Genomic DNA, 23,079 nt, shown 5'->3' on the forward strand with positions numbered 1-23,079 from the left:
AAAAAACAAGTTAGAAAATAGTGTGCCATACCTATTTTAATAAGCTATTTTCAAGGATCAATTGAGACCATGAATATAAAAGTGATTTGTTCCTGTTTCTTACACTTCACTATTTCTTGAAAAATTTCTTACCGGAATCATCTATTACTATTATCATAAAAATCTAATGCAAAATATTAAAAAGTGATTTGTGCACTGGAAAGAACACTTTCCAGTTCTTAAGCAAGAGGGTATTCTTATTCTTACGCTAATTCTTAGGAGATATTTGGTTCTTAGGAAATTGTTTTCTCATGTACTATATAGGAGGGCAGTTTTGAATTTTCTTTTCTTTCTTTCTTTCTTTTCTTTCTTTCTTTCCTTCTTTCTTTCTCTTTCTTTCCTTCTTTCTTTCTTTCCTTCTTTCTTTCTTTCTTTCCTTCTTTCTTCTTTCTTTCTTTTTTTTTTGAGACAAAGTCTTGCTCTGTCACCCAGGCTACAGTGCAATGGCACGATCTCGGCTTACTGCAACCTCTGCCTCCAGGTTCAAGTGATTCTCCTGCCTCAGCCTCCTGAGTAGCTGGCATTACAGGTGCCCGCCACCGCGCCTGGCTAATTTTTGTATTTTTAGTAGAGATGGGGTTTCACCATCTTGGCCAGGCTGGTCTCGAACTCCTGACCTCATGATCCACCTGCCTTGGCCTCCCAAAATGCTAGGATTACAGGCATCAGCCACTGCACCCAGCCAGTTTTGAATTTTCTAAGGAGAGCTGGTGGGTAGCAGACACCTCTCACAGAGCGTGGCAGTCAGTCCAGGAGGAAGGGATGTGAAGAATAGCCCAGGGCCATGATTGGGTAAAGCCCTACACCACGACCAGGGTTTCAAGTCTTGGGAGCCATTTCTATCTTTTAGGAGGATCAAAGGAGTTTGAAAAATATTTCCTTCTCAAGTGCAGGACGCTTGGTTCCCCCTTCATTTTCAGAGAAATAGGAGAGGAAGCAAAAGTGGGACAGGTTATTTGGAACCATCTCACAGATGGCTAAGGAGTTTGTAGATTCCACAAAAGCTGGGACTACGTTTTGTTTGTTTGCTTTCAGTCACACTACCAGCAAACAGAAGAGCTCCTGGTATGTAGAATGTGCTCAGTAAATATTTACTAAATAACCACCATTAATTTTGCAAAAGAGGAAAAAAGAAGTTCAAAGGTGTTACACCACTTCCTCAAGGACATACACATAATAAGTGGAGCAGTTGAGACTCAAGCTCAGGCTGCCTCAATCCAGTATCTCTTACTGAAGTCACTACTCCACTGTCTGTCTTATTTATGATAACCTGCTAATCCAGAAAGGTACATGGCATATAGTAAGTGCTTTATAAAATGTTTGTTGAATGAAAGAATAAATATTTTTTCCTTTTTGTATCTCTAATATCAGCTCAAAGCTTGATACATAGCAGGTACCCATTAAGTGTTTGTTGAATGACAGTATGACTGAATGGGGCTTGCAGCAGCAGAGAAGGGTGGATAACTCTTCTCTCTGCTCCAGACTGTGTTGTGACCTACAGCAAAGACATTGCCAAGAAGCTCCATACTTCTTTTAGGACCACGGACAGAAAGCTAGGTTCATTTCTCTCTCCAGGCGGCCCTTCTGTCCTAGAGGAGAGATTGTTCTGTGAAATAAGCCAGCCCTAGGTTCAAACCTTGCCGGTTATCTGCTGTGGATCTAAGACAAGTCACGTGTTTACCCACTGTAAAATGGTGATAAGTCCACCCTCCTTATAGAACAGTAGTCAGAAATCAATGAAATGATGGGTATGGGGAGATTCGTGCCATCCCTGGCACAGAGTGGGCACTCAAAACATAGCCAGCTCTATTGCCCTGTGGCTCAGGAACTGAGAGATGGAGGACACTGTCCCTGGTGGGGGGCTCTGGCCATCTGTCCTCCCAAGCTGCTGATCGTTTGCAGCTTCTCTGCTTCCCTTCTTTGCCTGATTAAGCGTACTGATGGCTCTGTTTGGCTTCAATTTGCCAGCCGTGGCTCCCCATCCATCTTTCTTAGCACAAATTGAAGTTTAATTCCTCCCTGATTTCACACATAGATAAAAATTAATGTGAGAGAGGCGTGGAGACCAACTGCCCTATGGTTTGGATTTTTATCTTTGTTTTAAAAAAAGAAAGAAAAACTCTGAAGGGCCTTGGGGGAACAATACTGTAGCAATTAAATCTCAGAATTTATCATTAGCTCTCATTTGCTTTTTGAGTTCCACTTGACTATGAATAACTGGAGGGCAGGAATTATGTTTTATTATTTCCAATATTCTTTTCACACATGGCTCATAGCCTGGCACACAGTAGGTGGCAGGGCAACCTATACTCTCTCAACCACCATCAGGACTTTTGAGAATTCTAAAAGGGTTTTGCTCTCTTGATAGCTGAAGGTGGCCAAGGCTGTGCCCACTGGTGCAGGGATAGTGCGTTACAGACCAGCGCTTCTCCAGGTGTAATGTGCACATGAGTCACCCAAGGGGCATGTTAAAGTGAAAATTTTGATTCATTTGGTTTTGCATGGGGCTCAAGACTATGCATTTCTAATAATTTGGCTAGTCTGAGGACCACACTTTGAGTAAGGAAGCTGTAAGGGGAAGAGCTCAGGAAACAAGGGTTCTGGACTAAGTTCTGCCACTTCAAGTATGTTACTTCATCTCTCTAAGCCTCATTCTCTTTGCTTATGAAAGTGGTAACCTTATCTCCCTGAGTTCAAGTGAAATAGTAGATACTGTCCATCTTGATTTCCATGGATCCACTCTGACCATCCTCAATCATTTTTGCCAAATAGAAGTCAGAACGATCACCCTTATGCTTAAATTTTTCCAGATATCTCCTGCCTAGTCCACCTGCCTTCTCATGACCTTGAGCAATACAGTTTCTGACCACAGCCCCAGCCTTCTGTCCTGATATTTTCTCTGCAGTTTAGTCAGACTGATCTTATTTATTTATTTGCTTTCTCAAACTCATCGAGTTCCTTCTGACCTCTGAACCTTAGCATATGCTAGTGCTTCTGCCTGGAATGTTTCCCCCTTCTCCCCCTATTTTCCACCCTCAGTCTATTTCCTACTCAACTTCCAAATCTTGGAGTGTTATCAGGTAATCCTTCCCTGACCCTTCGCTCATCACTGTCCTCCTCCCAGGTGAGGTCCTCTATCACATCTTCTTCCTGTATACCTTTTCTCCTTTGCAATGCCTCTCACAATAACTGGTGTCTTCTCCATCCTCACTCTGCATCATTCCACCCTGTGAATTTCTTTCCTGGTCCTTAACACAATCTGTTACCGGCATGTCTGCATCCTTGTTTACTCATTACACACTACAGCCTCACCTTGACTAGAAACTCTGTGAGAGCAGGAACTGGGTCAGGGTCCCTGCAATAGCTCTAGCAACAGGCGCAATGCCTACCACACAGTGGATGCTCAATGGATGTTTGTTGAATGAGTACCTAGATAGGAAAGGCTCTGAATGACAAAAAACGCCCAACAGGTGCTTAAAATTCCTTCTGTCCTCGAAGTCTCAGATTCTGTCTGCTGGCTCAGAAGGCCCACTTCTTTTTACTAGAGGGCATCAGACTGTGTCAGCAGGCTACCTTCAACAATTTCTACATGGAGGCTTTGAGTAAGTGACTTCACCTCCATGAGCCTCATCTGTAAAATGGGGATAATGGCTCCCATCCTATGGGATTGCTGTGAGGATTAAATGCAGCCCCTGGCATGGTGCACAACACATATTGGCTTGGCTTGAAAAATGGCAGTAGTTACACTCAAAGCACAAGAAAGACAAGAAAAAGATATTTAATTTTGCCAAATGTAACAGCTTTGTGCATCAAATAACACTGTCGATAAGTGAAAAGACAACCCATCAAATGGGAGAAAATATTTGCAAACCACTTATCTGATAAGGGTCTAGTGATCAGAATATATAATGATTGCTTACAACTCAACAACAAAAAGACAAACAACCCGATTGAAAAATGGAAATAGGAACACTTTTACACTGTTTTTGGGACTGTAAACTAGTTCAACCACTGTGGAAGTCAGTGTGGTGATTCCTCAGGGATCTAGAACTAGAAATACCATTTGACCCAGCAATCCCATTACTGGGTATATACCCAGAGGATTATAAATCATGCTGCTATAAAGACACATGCACACGTATGTTTATTGCGGCACTATTCACAATAGCAAAGACTTGGAACTAACCCAAATGTCCAACAATGACAAACTGGATTAAGAAAATGTGGCACATATACACCATGGAAATACTACGCAGCCATAAAAAACAATGAGTTCATGTCCTTTGTAGGGACATGGATGAAGATGGAAACCATCATTCTCAGCAAACTGTTGCAAGGACAAAAAACCAAACACCGCATATTCTCACTCATAGGTGGGAATTGAACAATGAGAACACATGGACACAGGAAGGGGAACATCACACACTGGGGCCTGTTATGGGGTGGGGAGAGTGGGGAGAGTGGGGAGGGATAGCATTAGGAGATATACCTAATGTTAAATGATGAATTAATGGGTGCAGCACACCAACATGGCACATGTATACATATGTAACAAACCTGCACGTTGTGCACACGTACCCTAAAACTTAAAGTATAATTTAAAAAATGGGCAAAGGACTTGACTAGACATCTCCCCAAAGAAGATCTACAAATGGCCAACACACACATGAAAAGATGCTTGACATCATTAATCATCAGGGAAATGGAAATTAAAACCATGAGATACCTTCATACCCATAAGGATGGCTATAATAAAAACAACCACATGCAAAAGAACATGTGTGGGCAAGGATGTGGAGAAACTGGCACCGTCACATTGCTGAGGGGAAAGTAAAATGGTGCAGCTGCTGTGGAAAATCGTTTGATGGTTCCTCAAAAAGTTATGCATACAATGACCCTATGACCCAGCAATTCCACTCTTGAGTATATATCTAAGAGAAATGAAAACATATCCACACAAAAAAACTTGCGTACAAATGTTCATAGCAGCACTGTTCATAATAGCTGAAAAGTAGAAACAACTCAAATATCTACTAGCGAATAAACAGATCAACAAAATGTGGCACATCCATACAATGGAATATTATTCAGCCATAAAAAGAAATGAAGTACTGATACATGCTACAACATGCATGAACTTTGAAAACACAGTGCTAAGTGCTAAGTGAAAGAAGTCAGACATAAAAGTCACATATTATATGATTCCATTTATATAAAAGATCCACAATAGATAAATCCACAGAGACAGAATGCAGACGGATGGTTACCAGGGAGTGTGGGGAGGAGGGAGGGATGAGGAGTGACTGCTTTCAGTACAGTGTTTCCATTTGGGGTGTTAAAGATGTTTTGGAGCTAGATAATGGTGACGGTTGCACAATAGTGTGAACATACTAAAATGTTTCCAATGGTAAGTTTCATATTATGCGTATTTTGCTCCAATAAAAAAATAAATAGCAATAGTCATCCATATTTGGAGCAGTTTCTTCCCCTGGGCTGAAAGCCATTCCCTGAGGTCACTCTTGATGTCCTACAGGTTGGTCTTTCCCCTCTTAGTTGGACCATCAGGTTTGGTCCGGCTGAGGCTGGAGCGTACCTGAGCAGATGGGTTCCTGGCTGCTCCAGTGCGGCTTGGAGGCATTGATGCACGTCAGCATCTTAGCACCCTGGAGCTCATAGCCCAGGTGGCAGTGGAAGTGGGCCACCCCACCTGAGTGCAGGTCCATCACCGTGACATCCCCAGAGTCAGGCCGGCGGGGAAAGTTGCAGCTCAGCATGAAGGCTGGGAAGAAATGCAGAGGCAGACTCAGTCATCACTCGGAGTGGGAGATCAAGAACCTGACCCACATCCTGGGAGCCAATTTGTGCTGGGGAGAGAAGATGAGGCCCCTGGGGACTCCAGAGCTCTGGAGAATGGTATTTTTGTGACTCTCTTTGATCATATCATGCTGAAGCTGCCAGGTTAGCACTTTCTTGGGGCTTAAAAATCGCCACCCTGCCTAACCAGAGACAGCAGGTTTGGGATGAAAAATGAGTTTCCATACCTCCTTTGAACCTATCTCTATCTATGCGGACACAGAATGGCCTTCTCTCTGGGACTGGGAGGGGTAAGACCACCCAGGAAGTTTAGTCCCACCTGCGTGCACATCTTGGGTGCTTGTTAAAAATGCAGATGCTTGAACCAGGTCTTTGGGAAGTGCCCAAGGATATGAAAGCTCGAGAACTACTGGCCTGGGAGGCAAGAGCTTGAGCTTTAGAGGGAAAACTAATGTGAGTTTACAAAACGATGTCACCTTGAGACAAGGACTCAGTGCCTCCACCTTATAGGTGGTGGGGGGGATTAAATGAGATAATACAGAGAAAGAGCCTCCTTCACAGTCAGTAGATGGGGGTAGTAAAAGGGTGCATGGGGCGGTACTGAATTCCTCAGTTTTCATAAGAGGATGTCAAATTCATCCTAGCTTCTTCACCCCAGACCATGGTCTGACCTCTCCTGCAGCGTAGAATATCTGTATTCTCAGTACGTATGAGAAGGAATACATTCAAGTTCATGATTCAAATTCTTTCGTGTTGTTGCTTTTAAATTCACAACAACAGCAAAGGGCAGTATCCATATTGAAAAGTTGTGATGAAGTGGACACTCCCCTATACAGTCATCCACCTGTTTCAGAAACAGGTGAGAGAAAAGTTGAAAATGAGTTGTTGTTGTTTTCAAATGTCTGGACAATTTGATATAAAACATGATGGCTCTCAATATCTGGTTGCGTGGTTCACAAATCCACTTGCCATTCAGATATTTCAGCAGTTGGTAAGTATCCAAGGGAAAGTTCCTGGGTGAGGCAAAGGAGACCTGAGGTCATGGGAGCTGCACAGGAGGAAATGGGGTGGAGGGAGAGGGGAAGAAAAGAGGAAGAGGAAGACAAAGGGGAACTAGGAAAGGGGAGAGAGAGACGGGAGGGAAAATAGAGGGTGGAAAGGAAGAGAAATAGAGGAGGAAATTAAGAAATAAAACAAGCAAGAAAAGAGGGAGGAGAAGAGAAGGAAGGAGAAAGGAAGTAAGAGAAGAGAGGAATGAACAGAGAGCAAAACAGAGAAGACAGGAACAGACAAAAAGGAAAAACAGTAGAGAAAGAAGAAAAGAGAGAAGTACCCTGTTAAGGCTCTTTATCAGGAGTCTGTGGACACACAGGGGATCTATATATTGAAATCAGGGCCTGTGAACTTGAATGAAGGAAAGCTGCTTGCTTATTTTCATTAACCTCTACCTTAGTTGTGCTATTTTCCTGGCAACAAACTGAAACATGGTAGTAGAACCTGTGACTTTGACACCAAGAGAAACCACAGGTATTTTTCATATCATAATGGACATCTCAACATATTTCTTATGCTCCTTAGTACTTTGAAATGCCAGCAATTATAAGAACTACTAGAAGACATTGTTTAATGAATTAATAAAAAGTACATAGATTAAGGCATCATAGATTATAGCAGTATTTTGATAACTGCAGTTCAGTAATATGTTTTCTTTAAAATTGTATATATTTTATTTTATACTTTCAAAAACATTATTCTGAGAAGGGGTTTGTAGGTTTTACCAAACTGTCAGAGAGGTCCCTGGCACAAAAATTTTAAAATCCTTTTCTCCAGAGGGAAACTGAGGCAAACACCTACGTTTCATCAGCCTTGGCCTGACCCTACCCTGGTAGTGAAGCTGGAAGGTCCCAAGGCCGTCATCCTGGAAGGTCCGGAAGTAGACGGAGATGGTGTTGGTGGGGCTTCGGATTACCTGCCCCTCCACCAGGAGTGTCTGATTGGCCAAGACGGTCAGGGTAGGGCCGTCCACCCCGCGGATGGAGAGCAGTTCCCCATCGGACAGGTTCACACTCTTCACCTGGGAACAGAGAAGGAGACAGAGAGGAACTCTGAGTTGTGTTTGAGATAGAACCCTCTAAGGTTGCAAAGATGTCAATGAAAAGTGGCCCAGGCACTGCTAGCCCCTGGTCAACAGGACCCCTGGGCCCCATGCCCAGCCCACAGGAGCCCTGGGAATATCAAGGTCCCCCTAATTTCCCCAAAAGCCGAGGGCATAGAGTGAAACCAAACTGCAAAGCAGAGGCATTGCAAGGGACTTGCAGTGTGAGGCCCCCATTGCTGTGTCCTGTAAGAGGGGCCTTTGGCAGAGGCCCTGGATGCTAGAGGGTGGGATAGATGATCCTGGAGCTGGTGAGTGGAGGCAGCAGTTGGATCAGCTTGTGCTTGAGATCCCGTCTCCAGGGAGCTGGGAGAGGCATTCTACCAGAATGTATACTCTGCAAGCGTAAGGATTTCTCCATGCTGTTCAATGTTTCCAGTGCCTGGAATAGTACCTGGCATGTATTAGGTGCTCAGAAAATATTTAAAAAAAGATTGCATATATTCTTCCATTTTCTGCATAAATTGGTAAGTGAGAGGTGGGGGCCTCATTTCTAGGGCACTCTCCGGCCCATTCTCTTGTTCTCCCCAGTGGTGGCTACAACTAACTGCAGGACAATCAACCCCTACCTCAAAGAATCAGGCACTTGCTTTGCCATTTACACCCTGTGGGATTTGAGAAGAAAGAAGGGAGATACTTTAGTTGTATGCAGGGAGGCTGAACAAATGGTATGTGTGTGTGTGTGTGTGTAAGGGAGAGTTTAGTCAGGTCTCAATGCCTAATTTGAAGACTTACGCTTTTATGAGTAGGGCTTGGAACTTTAGTTTATCTGCCTCTCCTCTAAACAGGGCAGGCCTTACCCACAAGCTCTTCTTCCTTCGGGCCCTATATCTTATCCTCTTTTCTCTTTGATGAACTCCTACTCATTCACCAAAGCCCCATTAAAATTGCCCTCCTCTATGAGACCTTCCCTGATTGCCAAGGAGTTTGCCTGTTCCTTTGCTGTGATTCTACAACATCCTCTAAAACACCAATTAGAGTCCCTATTAAATGGCATCTTATGTATTTCTCTTTTAGGGCAGGCATTGCATCAGTTTTTTACATCGACATATTCTCCTGTGTCAACAGCTTTGCCTGGTGCATACTAATTGCTCAATGAATGAACTCTACTGTGCCTGGTAAAAGGCTCCACACAGTATTGGACACATAGTGGGTCCAATACTCTTTATGATATGGAGGAAAGTGTCCTTAAGCACTAGAATCATCGGGACTGCAGGTTTTCTCCAGTTTATTTTAATTCCATGAGCAATTATTAAGCACCTACAATGTGCCACACACTGTGCAAAGCCCTGGGGATTGCAAAGACTGTAGGTTCTCCTGCTGAGGGGCTTACCTTTTGTCTCTCTTATACAAGTAAAACAAAACAAAAACGAAAACAAAAAACCTTCCTAAGGTAATGTCATACACCTGCCCCAGCTCAGAAACTTTTGACGGCTCTTTATTTCTCGTGAGAAAAAGGAACATATTCAGGGTGATTAGCATACTGAAGATAATTGATAACATGCACTGCATGGTCACGATTTCTGCTGGGCTCTGACCAAATGATCTCTCTCTCTCTCTCCTCTCTCTCTCTCTCTGCTGGGCTGTGGCCAAATGATCTCTGCACTGTCATATTTACTGCTCCCCCAAACTTTACAAAGCAGTAACATTGTTCCTATTTTATTGATGGGGAAACTGAGGCTCAGAGAGGTGAAGTTCCTTGCTCAAAGTCACGCAGTTTTAACTGGAAGAGGTAGGACTTAAAACCCAGATGTCTGAGCATTATGCCACCCTGCTTTTCCTTTCTTACTGTATGGGCAAAAGTTTAAGAATAAAATGTTCTAATAACCAGAAAATGAAGGAAAGTAAGCAAGCAAGAAAGAAAGAAAGAAAGAGAAAGAGAAAGAAGCAAGAAAGCAGGAAGCAAGCAAGCAAGCAAGAAAGAAAAAGAAAGAGGAACAAGCAAGCAAGTAAGAATCAGATGAAGCAGGTGGAGCTTCCGTGTGTGTGTGTGTGTGAGTGTGTGTGTGTGTGTTTATGCACGTGCATGCGTTTGTGTATGTGTGTGTGTGAGATAAGCAGAGTATCAAGGGATTTTCCTTCTGGGAAATGCCTCAGAATTGGTCAGCCTGTTCCCTCTATCCCCCCAAGCTATTTTAGCGAGGCATTGAGTTAAGAACTCCTACTCATTCACCAAAACCCAGCTTAAGTTGGCCTGGTTGAGCAAAGACAGAACCAAACTGGTTAGCATAACAGTAAGCCTGACTCAGACAATCCTCCTGAGACTTCCTGCTAGAAGAGGCAGCCTCTGCGAGGTACTCTCCTGGGGTTACCTGGAGCTCCACCCCATAGCCAGTGTAGACTGTCACGTTGTATGTGCACTCCAGAAAGTTGTTGAGGGGCAGCAATGGGTAGTCGCTGGAGTCAATGTACCCCTCAGGATTGGAGAAGCTCACACTGCAGAGAGCTGGAAGGAAGGACTTTAATTAGGACACCAAAGACAACTTGGATGTAAGCTCAACCATGGGCTGTGGGGTGGAATGGGGGCTCTAGCAGAACCTGCATTTTGCTGTTCCCATCTGTCCTTCTGCTGTTAATTCTTCAGCTCCAGAATTGACATGATAATAAAAATAGCAATAATTGACACAGAATGATCACTTACTATATCCTGCTAGGCACCATTTTAGCCAGTCAACAGGTGTGACCCCACTCATTCTCATAGGGACTGATAATATTTCATCCCCATTTTAGAGGGAAGTAAACAAAAGCTCAGAGAGGGGCCGAGCTCAAACAGCAAGCAGGATTTGGACCCAGAGCTCACATGCTTTGAAGGGTGGCCACATTGCACTTGTCCAAAATCCATGTATGCTTGACAATTGGGGGTCCTTCTCCCATTTTAAAGATGGTAGAGAAGACTGGAACACAGAAGAGCATTTTATCAAGTCTAGAAAATACATGTAATGCTAAAAGCAAATGTGCTTTGAAAAGGCTAGTGGCTTTGAAGCAGGTTAAATGAAGAATTCCGTTCCAAGATGAAAAGATTTTGAATCTTGCTCATTAGCTGTGTGACCTTTGGCAAGTTGCTTGGGGGTCTCAGGGTTTCAGTTGTCTGAGTGTCCTTGCTCATGCCTGTAATCCCAGTGCTTTGGGAGGCTGAGGTGGGAGGATTGCTTGAGCCCAGGAGTTCCCCAGCCTGGACAATAAGCAAGATCCCCTTTCTACAAAAACCAAAAAAAATTAGCTGGACATCATAGTGCATGCTTGTAGTCCCAGCTACTCAAGAGGCTGAGGCAAGAGGATCACTTGAGCACAGGAGTTTGAGGTTGAAGTGAGCTATGATCCTGCCATGGCACTCCAGCGTGGGCAAAAGATCAAGATCCTGTTGCTAAAACAAACCCCCAAAACAACAAACAAATGAAATGAGGCTATTAATTCTGAGCCACAGGGCAAAGCTCATAGTCAGTGCTCGATGGACGGTAACTGATGGTGGGGCCGGGGCTTCTTGAGATTCCTCTACCCACATGCCCCGAGCATAGTGAGTGCCTCATGGCTGTTTCAGGAGGGGCTTCAGGAGTTGGGGGCCGCATACCTGGTGCCTGCTCGGTGGTGATGACCGTGGTGGTGATAATGGTGGAGGTAGTGGTCTCCTGGCTTTCCTCTGAGGCTGACCCTGTCAGCTCATTCTCACCTTTGTCCATCAGGGCCATGGGGCTGGTGTCCTCTTGTGGGGCCTCCTGGGCCATGTCAGGCCCAGGCTCCCCAGGTTCTGGCCTCTGGGGGAGCGTGTGGGCCACATAGGGCTGCGAAGTGAAGGGGGAGATTTGCAGGGGTGCGGGCGTTGTGGGGACCGCACTCTCCTTTCGGTCCAGCCAAAGGGGCACTTCCGATGCCTCCTCGGAGGCCACGACAGGGTCCGGGTCCCCCGGTGGGCCAGGCTTCTCCGTGGAGGAGGAGAGGAGATCTAGGCCCTGGGATGTTGGCTGGGACCCTGCCCTTTGGACTGTGGCTGCGGAGGTGGCCTTGGGCCTCAGCTGCTTCCTGGCGAAGTTCACCTGCTTGAGCGAAGGCAGTTTCTTCTTGGGGGGCAAGGTGTGCTTGGGGCGGGCCTCCTCTGGAAGCAGCGGTGACAGGGCAGGGGTGTCGTGATGTGCCGAGGGTGCAGTCCCATCCAGCTCCATCTCGCCCAGCACTTCCGCCGACTGGGAGGAACTGGTGGGCGCTGTTACCACTCTGTCTTCGGGGTGCTCTTTGCCAGGACTGCCTCTCTCCAGGGCTCCTGAGGGCAGGAGGTAAGGACCCAAAGGGCTAGCATCTCCCTCGGGAAGAGCATCTTGGAAAAGGAGAAAAGACACCAGTTAGTTTGGGGAGATTTAGGACCTTCACCTGCTGTCAGACTCTGAGGGTGGCCTTCCTAAGGGCGGTGCCCAAGGCTCGTCAGGCTGGCCTCTAAACCAACTTCTCCTTTCTCCCTCCCTCCCTTCCTTTCTTTTTTCTCCTCCTTCCCTCTCTCCCTCTTTCTCTTCTTTCTTCCTTCTGTTCCTCCCACCCTCCCTCTGTCTCCTTCCTTCCTTCTTTCCTTCCTCCTTCCTTCTTCCTTCCTTCCTTCCTTCCTTTTTCTTTTTTCTTTCTCTTTCTTTCTTTCTTTGTTTTTTTCTCTTTCTTTTTTTCTTGCTTTCTTTCTTGCTTGCTTTCTCTCTCTTTCTTTCTGTCCTCCCTCCCTCCTTCCTTTCGCCTTCCATTTTTTTCTTTCTTCCTTCCTCCTTCATTTCCTTCCTCCCTTCCTTCCTTCCTTCCTTCCTTCCTTCCTTCCTTCCTTCCTTCCTTCTTTCCTTCCTTCCTTCTTCTTTTTCCTGAAGACTTGTGCTTGATCATGCCAGCACTGAGCTAAGTATTAGGAGTATAGAAACAAAAAGCACAGGGGTCTCACTGCCTGGTTGTATATGTACTGAGAAGGGGGATGGGAAAGTAGACACAATCATATTTGATATGATGAATGCTTGGAAAGAGAAAAGCTTGTGTGCTAAGAGGACAGAGAGGACGGGCCCCTAACCCTGTCTGCAGGACAGGCCTGCCATGTACAGCTGGGCAGATTGTTCCCTGTACAAAGACATGCAGCTAAGAGGATGAGTGGGGATGGACACCAGGCCACACTCTTTTCTAAGCTGTGTGCTCTGGCTGGGCTTGGGGGATGGGGGAGCGGAGTTTTTTTAAATTTAAATTTTAATTTTAAGTTCTGGGGCATATGTGCAGGATGTGCTGGTTTGTTACATAGGTAAACATGTGCCATGGTGGTTTGCTGCACCTATGAACCCATCACCTAGGTATTAAGCCCAGCATGCATTACCTATTTTTCCTAATGCTCTCCTTCCCCCAACTCCACCCCACAACAGGCTCCGGTGTGTGTTATTCCCCTCCCTGTGTCCATGTGTTCTCATTGTTCAGCTCCCACTTATAAGTGAGAACATGTGGTGTTTGGTTTTTTTTTTTTTTTTTTTTTTTTTTTTTTTGACACGGAGTCTCGCTCTGTCGCCCAGGCTGGAGTGCAGTGGCGCAATCTCGGCTCACTGCAAGCTCCGCCTCCTGGGTTCACGCCATTCTCCTGCCTCAGGCTCTCCAAGTAGCTGGGACTACAGGCTCCTGCCACCATGCCCGGCTAATTTTTTGTATTTTTAGTAGAGACGGGGTTTCACCGTGGTCTCGATCTCCTGACCTCGTGATCCGCCCGCCTCGGCCTCCCAAAGTGCTGGGATTACAAGCGTGAGCCACTGCGCCCGGCCTGGTGTTTGGTTTTCTGTTCCTGCCTTAGTTTGCTAGGGATAATATCTTCCAGCTCCATCCATGTGCCTGCAAAAGACATGATTTTGTTTGTCTTTATGGCTGCATAGTATTCCATGGTGTACATGTACCACATTTTCTTTATCCAGTCTATCATTGATGGGCATTGGGTTGATTCCATGTCTTTGCTATTGTGAATAGTGCAGCAATGAACATGTGCATACATGTATCTTTGTAATAGAATGATTTATATTCCTTTGGGTATATATGTAATGGGACCCAGTAATGGGATTGCTGGATCAAATGCTATTTCTGGTTCTAGATCTTTGAAGAATCTCAGCACCGTCTTCCACAATGGTTGAATTAATTTACATTCCCACCAACAGTGTAAAAGCAGGGTTGGGGGAGGTACATTATAAACTGAAAGAATATAAGAGTGACCTTGTGGGAGACACAGAAATGTTTTAGGATTCAGAATCACGAGGCAGATTCAGAACAGAAGCCCATGTGAAGACCCACGGAGGCTTGGAGGCTGGGCAGAGGTGGGCACAAAAGAATTGCAAGGGGTTTTGGAGCACAAGTGGAGGGCATGAGGGATAAAGCTGGTAAGGTAGGGAGGCAGGGGCCAGGCCCTGGAGGGCCTTGTATACCTTGCTAACTTCTTGTAATTCATTTTGTTTTTTTCTTGAGACAGATCTCACTATGGCTGGTTGCAAACTCCTGGGATCAAGGGGTCCACCCACCTCGGTCCCCATCCTTGCGATTTATTTTTGTCTTGAAGATAAAACCATTTAGTCATTTTAAAGAAGGGCTGGCCCAGGCAGCTGTTGGGCAGAATGGTGCTGGAAACTAGCTTTGTTTGCCTTTTAAAGACCCAGCTCTGCCAATTGCTGGTTAATGACTTCACTCTCCAAGCCTCAGTTCCCTCAGCTGTCAAATGGGGCTATTATTTCCTATTTCCTGGGGTTGCCATCATTCAGCGAGTTGATGTATGCAAAGCACTTAGGACAGCGCCTCACCCGTAGTGAGTGCTTAGCAAATGCCAGCTGCCATCATGGTTTTTACTCTTGTCATTGCAATCACAGCCCCTCGGCAGGAAACTGGAGCAATCAGAACATCCCCGTGATGATGTCTAGATAGAGAGGAATTACATCACGGGGACAAAGCCCTCGGACTGATAGCTGTCCTTGTCGATTTTCTGCAGAGAGACACTCGCTCAGCTACAGTCTCCAGGCCCTCCAGTGCTGTCATTTAAATTTATTTCAGCAGTCGTTTGAGAGGCTCATTTACTTTCATGGAGTTGGCGGCAGTGGCTTAATCTATATAGACTGCAACAGTTTGCAACTGGCATCAACAAATGTTCCTGTTGTGTAACATTGATTACCAGCCAGTGTTCCTTCCAGGCCGCCAGTGATGCTGGGCCAGGAATGGGTATCTGGGAGCAGCATGAGTGGATGGCATGAGGGCAGGTCAAGGTCATTCAGGCACCAGGCAGATTTCCTAGTCCAAGGTGGGGAGTAGTGAAGCTTCAGAGTTAGGGTTCGAATCCTGCCTGTTACAGTTATGAGCTGAGTGAGTCTGGGCAAGTCCTTGAACCTTACTGAGGTTCAGCAGCCTCTTTTGTATAATGGAGGGATTCTATCTACCTTGTTGGATTAGACCAGATGTGGATCTGCCCCCAAACAATGGCTTTTATGCTCACTGTCGCTTTTCTAAAATGATTGATGTTGACCATCTTTGTAGACCGTGGAGTGAAAAGAGGGCGTAGGGATAAAAAGAGCAGGGGGGAGGGGTCAGGACACCCAGCTTCCAAGACCCAGCTGTGGTACAACACAAAGTACTTGGATACAACCAGGAGCTGGGGGACCTGGGTGGTGTCCCATCTTGGCCACTATTCACTAGCATGACTTTGCATGGGTCTCCTCTTCTCTGCATCTTCTCTATGTGTCAAATGGGCGGCCAGACTGCATATTGAAGGAAGGGCCTTTCTAGCTCAGACATTGTTGGGTTTTTGAAATGACCAGGGAATTGACAATTATTCTTAGAGCCATTTGTTAACCCTGCTAAATTGGGAAAGGTGACTGCTAAACCCCAACACTGGCTGATGTTGGGAGTTTTCTTTGGATTATCTGGCCAGCCAGCTCCTTTGCAAATATTGCCCCTTAATTATAAGCAGGGATGAGAGAGAGAGAGAGAGAGAGCAAGATTGGGAAAACAAGTTGTGTCATCTGCACACAAGGAGGTGACAAAAAGCATATCAATTCACCTTGGCCAAAATAACAGTGATATTTATAATGTTTTAATTTTGATTGCTTTGTTGAGTGATGAAGAAGGCTTTGCATCCATTGCCTCATTTTTAATTCGTTCTCAACCTTATCAGGCAGAAATTATTGTTCCTATTTTATGAATGATCGAAGTGAAGTTTTGGGATGTTAAATCACTTTTTGAGGTCACACAACGAAGCTGGGTTTCAAATCTTGGTTTTTATGACCCCAAAGACCATGCTACTAGCTCTCTTAAGAAACTTGGGGTATTGGTGTCACTTGGCATCCTCCTCCTCGGCTTGAATCAGCCTCTTCCCTTTCCCTGTCATTTTGTTTGTCTCTGCTGGGTGGGCTAGAGTGTTTTTCTAATCTCCAACCCCAACTCCACAGAATTCAGACCCATCACATCTGAATCTCCAGGGGTGGGTCTTGGGAAGCTGATGATTGAAAAACTCCTCTGGTGACTTTTATTATCAGAGTTGTCAGGGAAGTTTGGGAACACGTGAACCCATCCGACTTACTATGTGTTCCTCATCTGTTTTGTCTTCCAAGTGCCTAAGGATGCAGTTAGCAGAAAACAAAGTGTGGGTTTGTGCAGCAGATGGTGACTTTTTGACTCTTTCCAAGGCTTGTGATCTCCGCTAGCAATCCCAGTCCTCCAAGACCCGAATACAGTCAAAAGAACAGAAGGAAATGCAAGAAAACAGATTCCCTAACTGGCTTCCTCTTCACAGCTGCTGTTCTTATTCTCTGGGTCCCCCAGGGTACAAGGGTGCTAACCACAGCAGCTATAAACCACTTTAAGAAGGAAACCCAGCTGAGTTCAGAGTCAGCCCTTTCCCATTGAAAACCTGACCATCAAGGAGAGTTTTGTATCCACCAGATAAATTCATCTCTCAGTCCCTACTATCCCCTTTTCCTTAATCATACACAAGCTTGAATCTTGCTAGCTGGATCCAAACTTAAGGCTAAGTCCAACACAGATGATATGCATCTGTGGTCTGCAACATAGGTAGCCCACAGGCCTCATTCTTAGCCGGGATGTTGGCCAGATTAGTGCCAGGCAAAACCAAGTCCCACTGGGAATTAGCAAAAATTGTACTTCACGGCCTCAGCAGGAAACTGGAGCAATCAGAATATCCCCATGATGATGTCTAGATAGAGAAGAGTTACATTATGGGGACAAAACTCCTTATGCAGAAACTTTATAACTTCCTTCAATAGCCTTGTTTTTCTTGGTGTCTGATGACCACTGAGTTAAATTAACTCATTTTTTTTTCAGAACATTTAAAATTTTCAATCATGACAGTCACATTTATCTGATTCTTCCTTCATCATGTACATTCAGTGCTCTACTCAAATGCGGTCAATCAATCAAAGTGTTAGGTGTTCACTTTCTCCTACGGTTGACACTCAACACAAGAGAGTGAACATTCTAAGATATGGCCCCTGCCCTCAAGGAGTTAGGAAAACAGACACACACTGATAATCAACTACAGAGTTCAAACAGAAGAGATGGAGCTTTCCTTAAATGCATGCTGATGTTGCTCGTCCCCCCCCAGGGACAGAGCTGTGCCACGTAGAAAGCAACTGAACATTTGTTCTGCCATCCAAGCTGGGGAGGCAGCGTATCTCTCTTTCTCTCCCATTTTTCTAACTTTGATGGGGAGATGGAAGATTAGACTGGGAACATCCCATTAAAGTGAAAAAAAAAAAAAAAAGCATAACCTTGACCAGACGTGGTGGATCACACCTGTAATCCCAGCACTTTGGGAGGCTGAGGTAGGCAGATCACTTGAGGTCAGGAGTTGGAGACCAGCTTGGCCAACATTGTGAAATCCTGTCTCTACTAAAAATACAAAAAGTAGTCAGGCATGGTGGCAGGCACCTGTAATCCCAGCTACTTGGGAAGCTGAGGCGGGAGAATCGCTCGAACCCAGAAGGCGGAGGTGGCAGTGAGCCAAGATCGTGCCACTGCACTCCAGCCTGGGCAACAGAGCAAAAATTCCATCTAAAAACAAAACAAAACAAAACAAAACAAAACAAAAACAAAGCACACGCTCTGAAGCTGAAGGTTTGTATCTTAAAACCCCAGCTGCAGCAGAATGCCTGGGAGAGGCACGGAATTCCAAGCAGTAGCATAACAGATCATCATGCAGGTACAAGGTGATGTGAGTGAAGAAATGAGAGCTGGGAGATGCTACTGCTATAATGTTCAGTGAAAAGAATGAGATATAAAATTCCTTGGTATGTATGAAAATGGCTAGAAGCAACCAAGTAAAACAAATTGCAATGCAGAGAATCATGTTTTGACTTGAAGAATGGCACTAAGATGGAGGCCCTGGTGGTCTCTGGGTATATTTTCTCCTTCCTACTTTTTGGCATTTTCCAAAATATGTATAATAAGTACTTAAAAGACTTTCTTCAATGAAATAAATATTTACAGAATGAGCTGACTTTAAGATGCTGTCTCTAGCCCCTGGTGATTGAGAGGTCTAGGAATGCACACACACGGTTGTAATCACAGAAGCACTTCACAGACGGAATCATTGAGCCTCTTTGGAATGCAGTTTCCTGGTAGAGATGATGACCATTATTCCCTCATGGCACTATTTAGAGTGACTACCTTTAGGACGCAGGACTGGCAGGTGAATCAATGGATGTATTTCTGGTAAAAGGTACTGCAAAACGGTTAGTCACTATTCTAATCCTCATTAATACCCAATCCAGTGGTTATTTCTTATACTTCAGAGTCCACAATATAAAGACTCGCCCAACATGCCTTGATTGTTTGGCCCCAGTGGGGACAAAACTGAAAATAAATATCACATCTTAAAGATCAAAAGGCTCCTGGAGATCACGGTTACAAATTGCCCAGCAAAGGAGTGCGAGGTTCAAAGAGGGGAAGCGGTTGTCCAGAGTCAACACAGCATATCAGTAGCAGTGAAAGAACAAGGCTGTTTGAGGCTTGAAAAACCACAGCAGAGCACATCAAACAAAATTAAAAACAAAGCTAGGAACATCTGGATAGATGAAGGCATAGAATCAACTGTACTGCCAGTTACTTTTATGCCTTTGACATCTAGGCTGGATCATTTTTGCTGGGTGACAGAGGCTGCTCTGTGCATTGTAGGAAACAGAGCAGCATCCCTAGCTTCTACCCACTAGATGCCAGCAGCAAACCTCCCCCAACCTGCGTGCCCTACCCTCCCATCCCCTGCCCAGTTGTGACAACCAAAAATGATTCCAAACACTGCCAGATGTTTCCTGGGTGGCAAGATTGCCTCTGGTTGAAGACCACTGGGTTAATCACAGTGTACACAACACGGAGGTGATCTGGCACTGCCCTCAGGACTGAGAAAGTCTTCCTTCCCAATTCCTGGAACTGATCAGCTTTGTGTTGCTTGTATCATTGAATTTGAGGGTTGGAGAAGGTCTTAGTTTAATGTCTATTTTATAAATAAAGAAGTTGGATTTAGCGAGAGCCGAGTTTCCATCTTGGGCACATTTGATCATCACTTCATTAATCCATTTGTCATTCATTCATTCATTCATTCCGCACTTATTACGTGCTCATCACTGGGCCAGGCAACAGCTGCCGGCCCCCTGAGGTCCACTTGGAAGGATAGATTCATAGTGTTGATCCCATTTGCACTTTGAGAAGACCTTCTGGAACAAAAGGCAGAGGTGGTGGTGGCCTTGGGGGCAGTGGGGGTCTTCCCTATCAGTCAGTTGCAACCCTCTGCCTGTATGCCCATGCTAACAATACTGATATTCAAGTGGTGATTTATACTCCACAGAGTTCATTCCCTCTTATGATCTCATTCCGATCTCCAAACAATACTGTGAAGTTGACATTTTGGTTTTCCCATTTTATAGGTGAAAAAAAAAAAAAAGGCTCCTACAGGGGAAGTGACTTGTTCAAGATCATAGAGACAAAACTGGGGTAGAGTTAGACACTTTCTGACTTTGTTTCCTGTGCACTTTTCCTCTTTCCCACATCTTCAAATAATTATTTCCTGTGAAATAGTTTATTCAAAAAATTCAAGAATACCTGAGAGGTAAGAAATCAAAAGTACAAGCACTTCTCTCCCACATTCTGTTCACCAATCCTGCTTTCTACAGGGTATCAGTGTTAATTGTAATCTTGTTTAAACCATCGTTAGGGTTTTTTTTTTTTTTTTGGAGTCCTGTTCTGTCATAGAGGTTGGAGTGCAGCGGCGCAATCTCAGCTCACTGCAGCCTCAGCCTCCTGGGTTAAAGCGATCCTCCCATTTCAGTCTCCAGAATAGTTAGGGTTACAGGCATGAGCCAACATGCCCGGCTAATTTTTTTTTATATTTTTAGTAGAGACAGGGTTGCACCATGTTGACCAGGCTGGTCTTGAACTCCTGAACTCAAGTGATCCATGTGCCTTGGCCTCCCAAAGTGCTGGGATTATAGGCGTGAGCCACCGCACCTGGCCAAGTCTTGTTTCATCTCTAAATAAAATGTATTCATATAGAAACAGTTACATATTTTTACTTTAAAAGGCAAAATAGCACCTAGGAGTGTGAGATTGGGAGTCAGAACTGTTTGTGTTCTGGACTTAGCTCACTGTTACTGCCGGTAAGACCCTGGACAGCCACTCCCCTCCTCTGGGGCTCACTGTTCTCATCTGTACGGTGGGGTTTCATCAGCCTTGTCTTTTGGAGTGGTTAGAGAGTAAAATGAAATCACGCCAGTAAAACGCAGAGCTCACACAGCAGCCTGCCAGCCATCATGAACACAGATGTCATTTTCTATCTGCCTGAACATTTACAAAGTTATCACTGGCATATATTGTTCTGTCACTTACTGAGTAACACATTTTGAAATATTTCAGTCAATCAAAAAGAGTTAAAGGCTAACGCAGCAAATATCCACATATGTGCACCTTCATCTTAAAGAATAGAATACTCCTGATATAGTTGAACCCCCTGCCTTTCCTCCCCCATAATATTCTCCATCTCCCTCTCCAACCCCTAGAGATGCTACTGCCCTGAATGTGGCATTTAGCATTCTCATTTATTATGTGCACTTGTTCTTATTCTACTGCTATTATTTATTGTATGCATTTAGTTTTTACAGATAGAAATATCTGTGAACAATATATGGCATTGTGTGGCACATTTAAAAATATTATATAAATGCTGTCATACCATAGGAATTATCCTGAAAGCTGCTTTTTTTTTCTGTTTTTGTTGTTGTTGATCAACACTTTATGGAATTCATCCATGTTGATAAGTGTAGCTGTGATGGATTCATTTTTCACTGCTATATACTATTCCATTACATTAGTATTCTACCACCAACTTTGTACTTAGAAGCCATGGGCTTTTGGCAAGAACATACATAGTCACTTTACCCTTTTTAAATGATTACACTAAAATATAAACATATACATCATTGAACCAGTCTCCTATTGATTAATATTCAAATTATTGCCATTCTCCTCCCTTCCTCCAATTAGTACTGCAATTAATACACATCTTTGGTGACTACATTCACGTAATTTCTTAAGGAGGGCATACTAGAAGTTGTATTGCAGCCGTATGCAGTGGCTCATGCCTGTAATCCCAGCACTTTGGGAGGCCAAGGCGGGTGGATCATGAGGTCAGGAGTTCAAGACCAGCCTGGCCAATATGGTGAAACCCTGTCTCTACCAAAAATACAAAAATTAGCCAGGCGTGGAGGCACACCTGTAGTCCCAGCTACTCGGGAGGCTGAGGCAGAAGAATCGCTTGAACCTGGGAGGTGGAGGTTGCAGTGAGCCCGAAATCGCGCCACTGCATTCCAGCCTGGGCGACAGGGCGAGACTCCATCTCAAAAAAAAAAAAAAAAAAAAAAGGAAGTTCATTGCTCATTGCTCAGCCAAAAGATTTACACATTTTAAATTTTGATTGACATAGAAAAAAATCACCTTCAGAATAATCTGAACCAATTTACCCTGCCACCAACTCTATTTAAAAGTGCTGCTGCTCTTCAGCAGTGAAGTCAGCATTTCATTTCTGATGATTTTAACTAGACCATCTAAATTGGAATCTGGGGCAGCTGGATACTGGCACGGTAGGCTTCTAAAAAGCCCCCTTGATGATTTTTGAGGTACTCTCGAGCTTTCTCTAGATGCTGCTTTCTACCTGAAGCTGTGCCTATGGTTGGTCCCAACCTTTCACCTGCCTCACCACACTTTTTTCTCAAGAGCATCCAGGGAGCCTATTCTAGGGTGCTTTGCAGACGTGCTCCACATCAACCAGAGTTTATGTAACAGGTCAGACTGGAGATCCATGGTAAATGAGGGCTAGGAAGACAGTCTGGGTTCAATGGCCAGAGAACAAAAGAGGCTTCACTGAAACAGCAATAGATTTTTAGGTAAACAGGCTGCCTGGTCATGTCCCAAAGCTGAGAGACCTTTGTGGTCATTGACACGTACTAGGGTGCTGCAAAGTGTTCACAATACAAAGCATTGTTTATAGTAGCAAAAATCTGGAAACAATATACATACCCATCCATAGGGGACTAGTTACATAATTGTAGAACACAGTAAAATATCTGCAGGGTTTAAAGGAATGAGATGAAGTCACTGGTGAATAACATAGAGTGTAACATGGCAAGAACTTTCAAAATTATTTGTACATCTTCCCTTTGACTCGTGAGTCTGCTTCTGGGAATTTATCCTACAGAGAGATGTTTGCCCTTGTGCAAAATGATATGCAGACGGGTTAAGCAATGCAGCCCCATTTGTAGTAGCAAACGACTAGAGGATAAATCAAGAATACATCAATAAGGTTAAGTCAATTACAGAACATCCAGGTGGAATGCCACGCAGCTGAGAGAAGAGAATGATGAAGCTATCTATGCGCCGAAGAGGAAGATGACCAAGGATTCTGTAATGTTAAAAAGTAAGATGCAGTGGAATCCAAAAGGTTGAACTCACAGAAGCAGAGGGTAGAATGGTGTTTACCAGAGGGGTGGGCAGGGGTAGGTAAGGATTAAGGAGATGTTGGTCAAAGGATACATAATTTAAGTTAGGAT

At 44.5% G+C, this 23,079-nt stretch overlaps 1 protein-coding gene across 8 annotated transcripts in view; it reads right to left on the bottom strand.

Annotated features, from left to right (window-relative positions):
• Positions 1-23,079, bottom strand: part of SEZ6L (seizure related 6 homolog like) — a 214,197-nt gene that overhangs the window by 79,766 nt on the left and 111,352 nt on the right. For all 8 annotated transcript variants that reach the window (XM_055251466.2, XM_055251467.2, XM_055251464.2 and 5 more), the window contains exons 2-5: positions 11,577-12,317; positions 10,321-10,454; positions 7,735-7,927; positions 5,633-5,818 (exon numbers count right to left, since the gene is read on the bottom strand). In XM_055251466.2, coding sequence (XP_055107441.2) covers positions 5,633-5,818; positions 7,735-7,927; positions 10,321-10,454; positions 11,577-12,317 — 1,254 coding nt within the window. The remainder of the gene's footprint in view (positions 1-5,632; positions 5,819-7,734; positions 7,928-10,320; positions 10,455-11,576; positions 12,318-23,079) is intronic.

This window comes from Symphalangus syndactylus, chromosome 18, assembly GCF_028878055.3.
Source record: "Symphalangus syndactylus isolate Jambi chromosome 18, NHGRI_mSymSyn1-v2.1_pri, whole genome shotgun sequence".
Lineage (NCBI taxonomy): Eukaryota > Metazoa > Chordata > Mammalia > Primates > Hylobatidae > Symphalangus > Symphalangus syndactylus.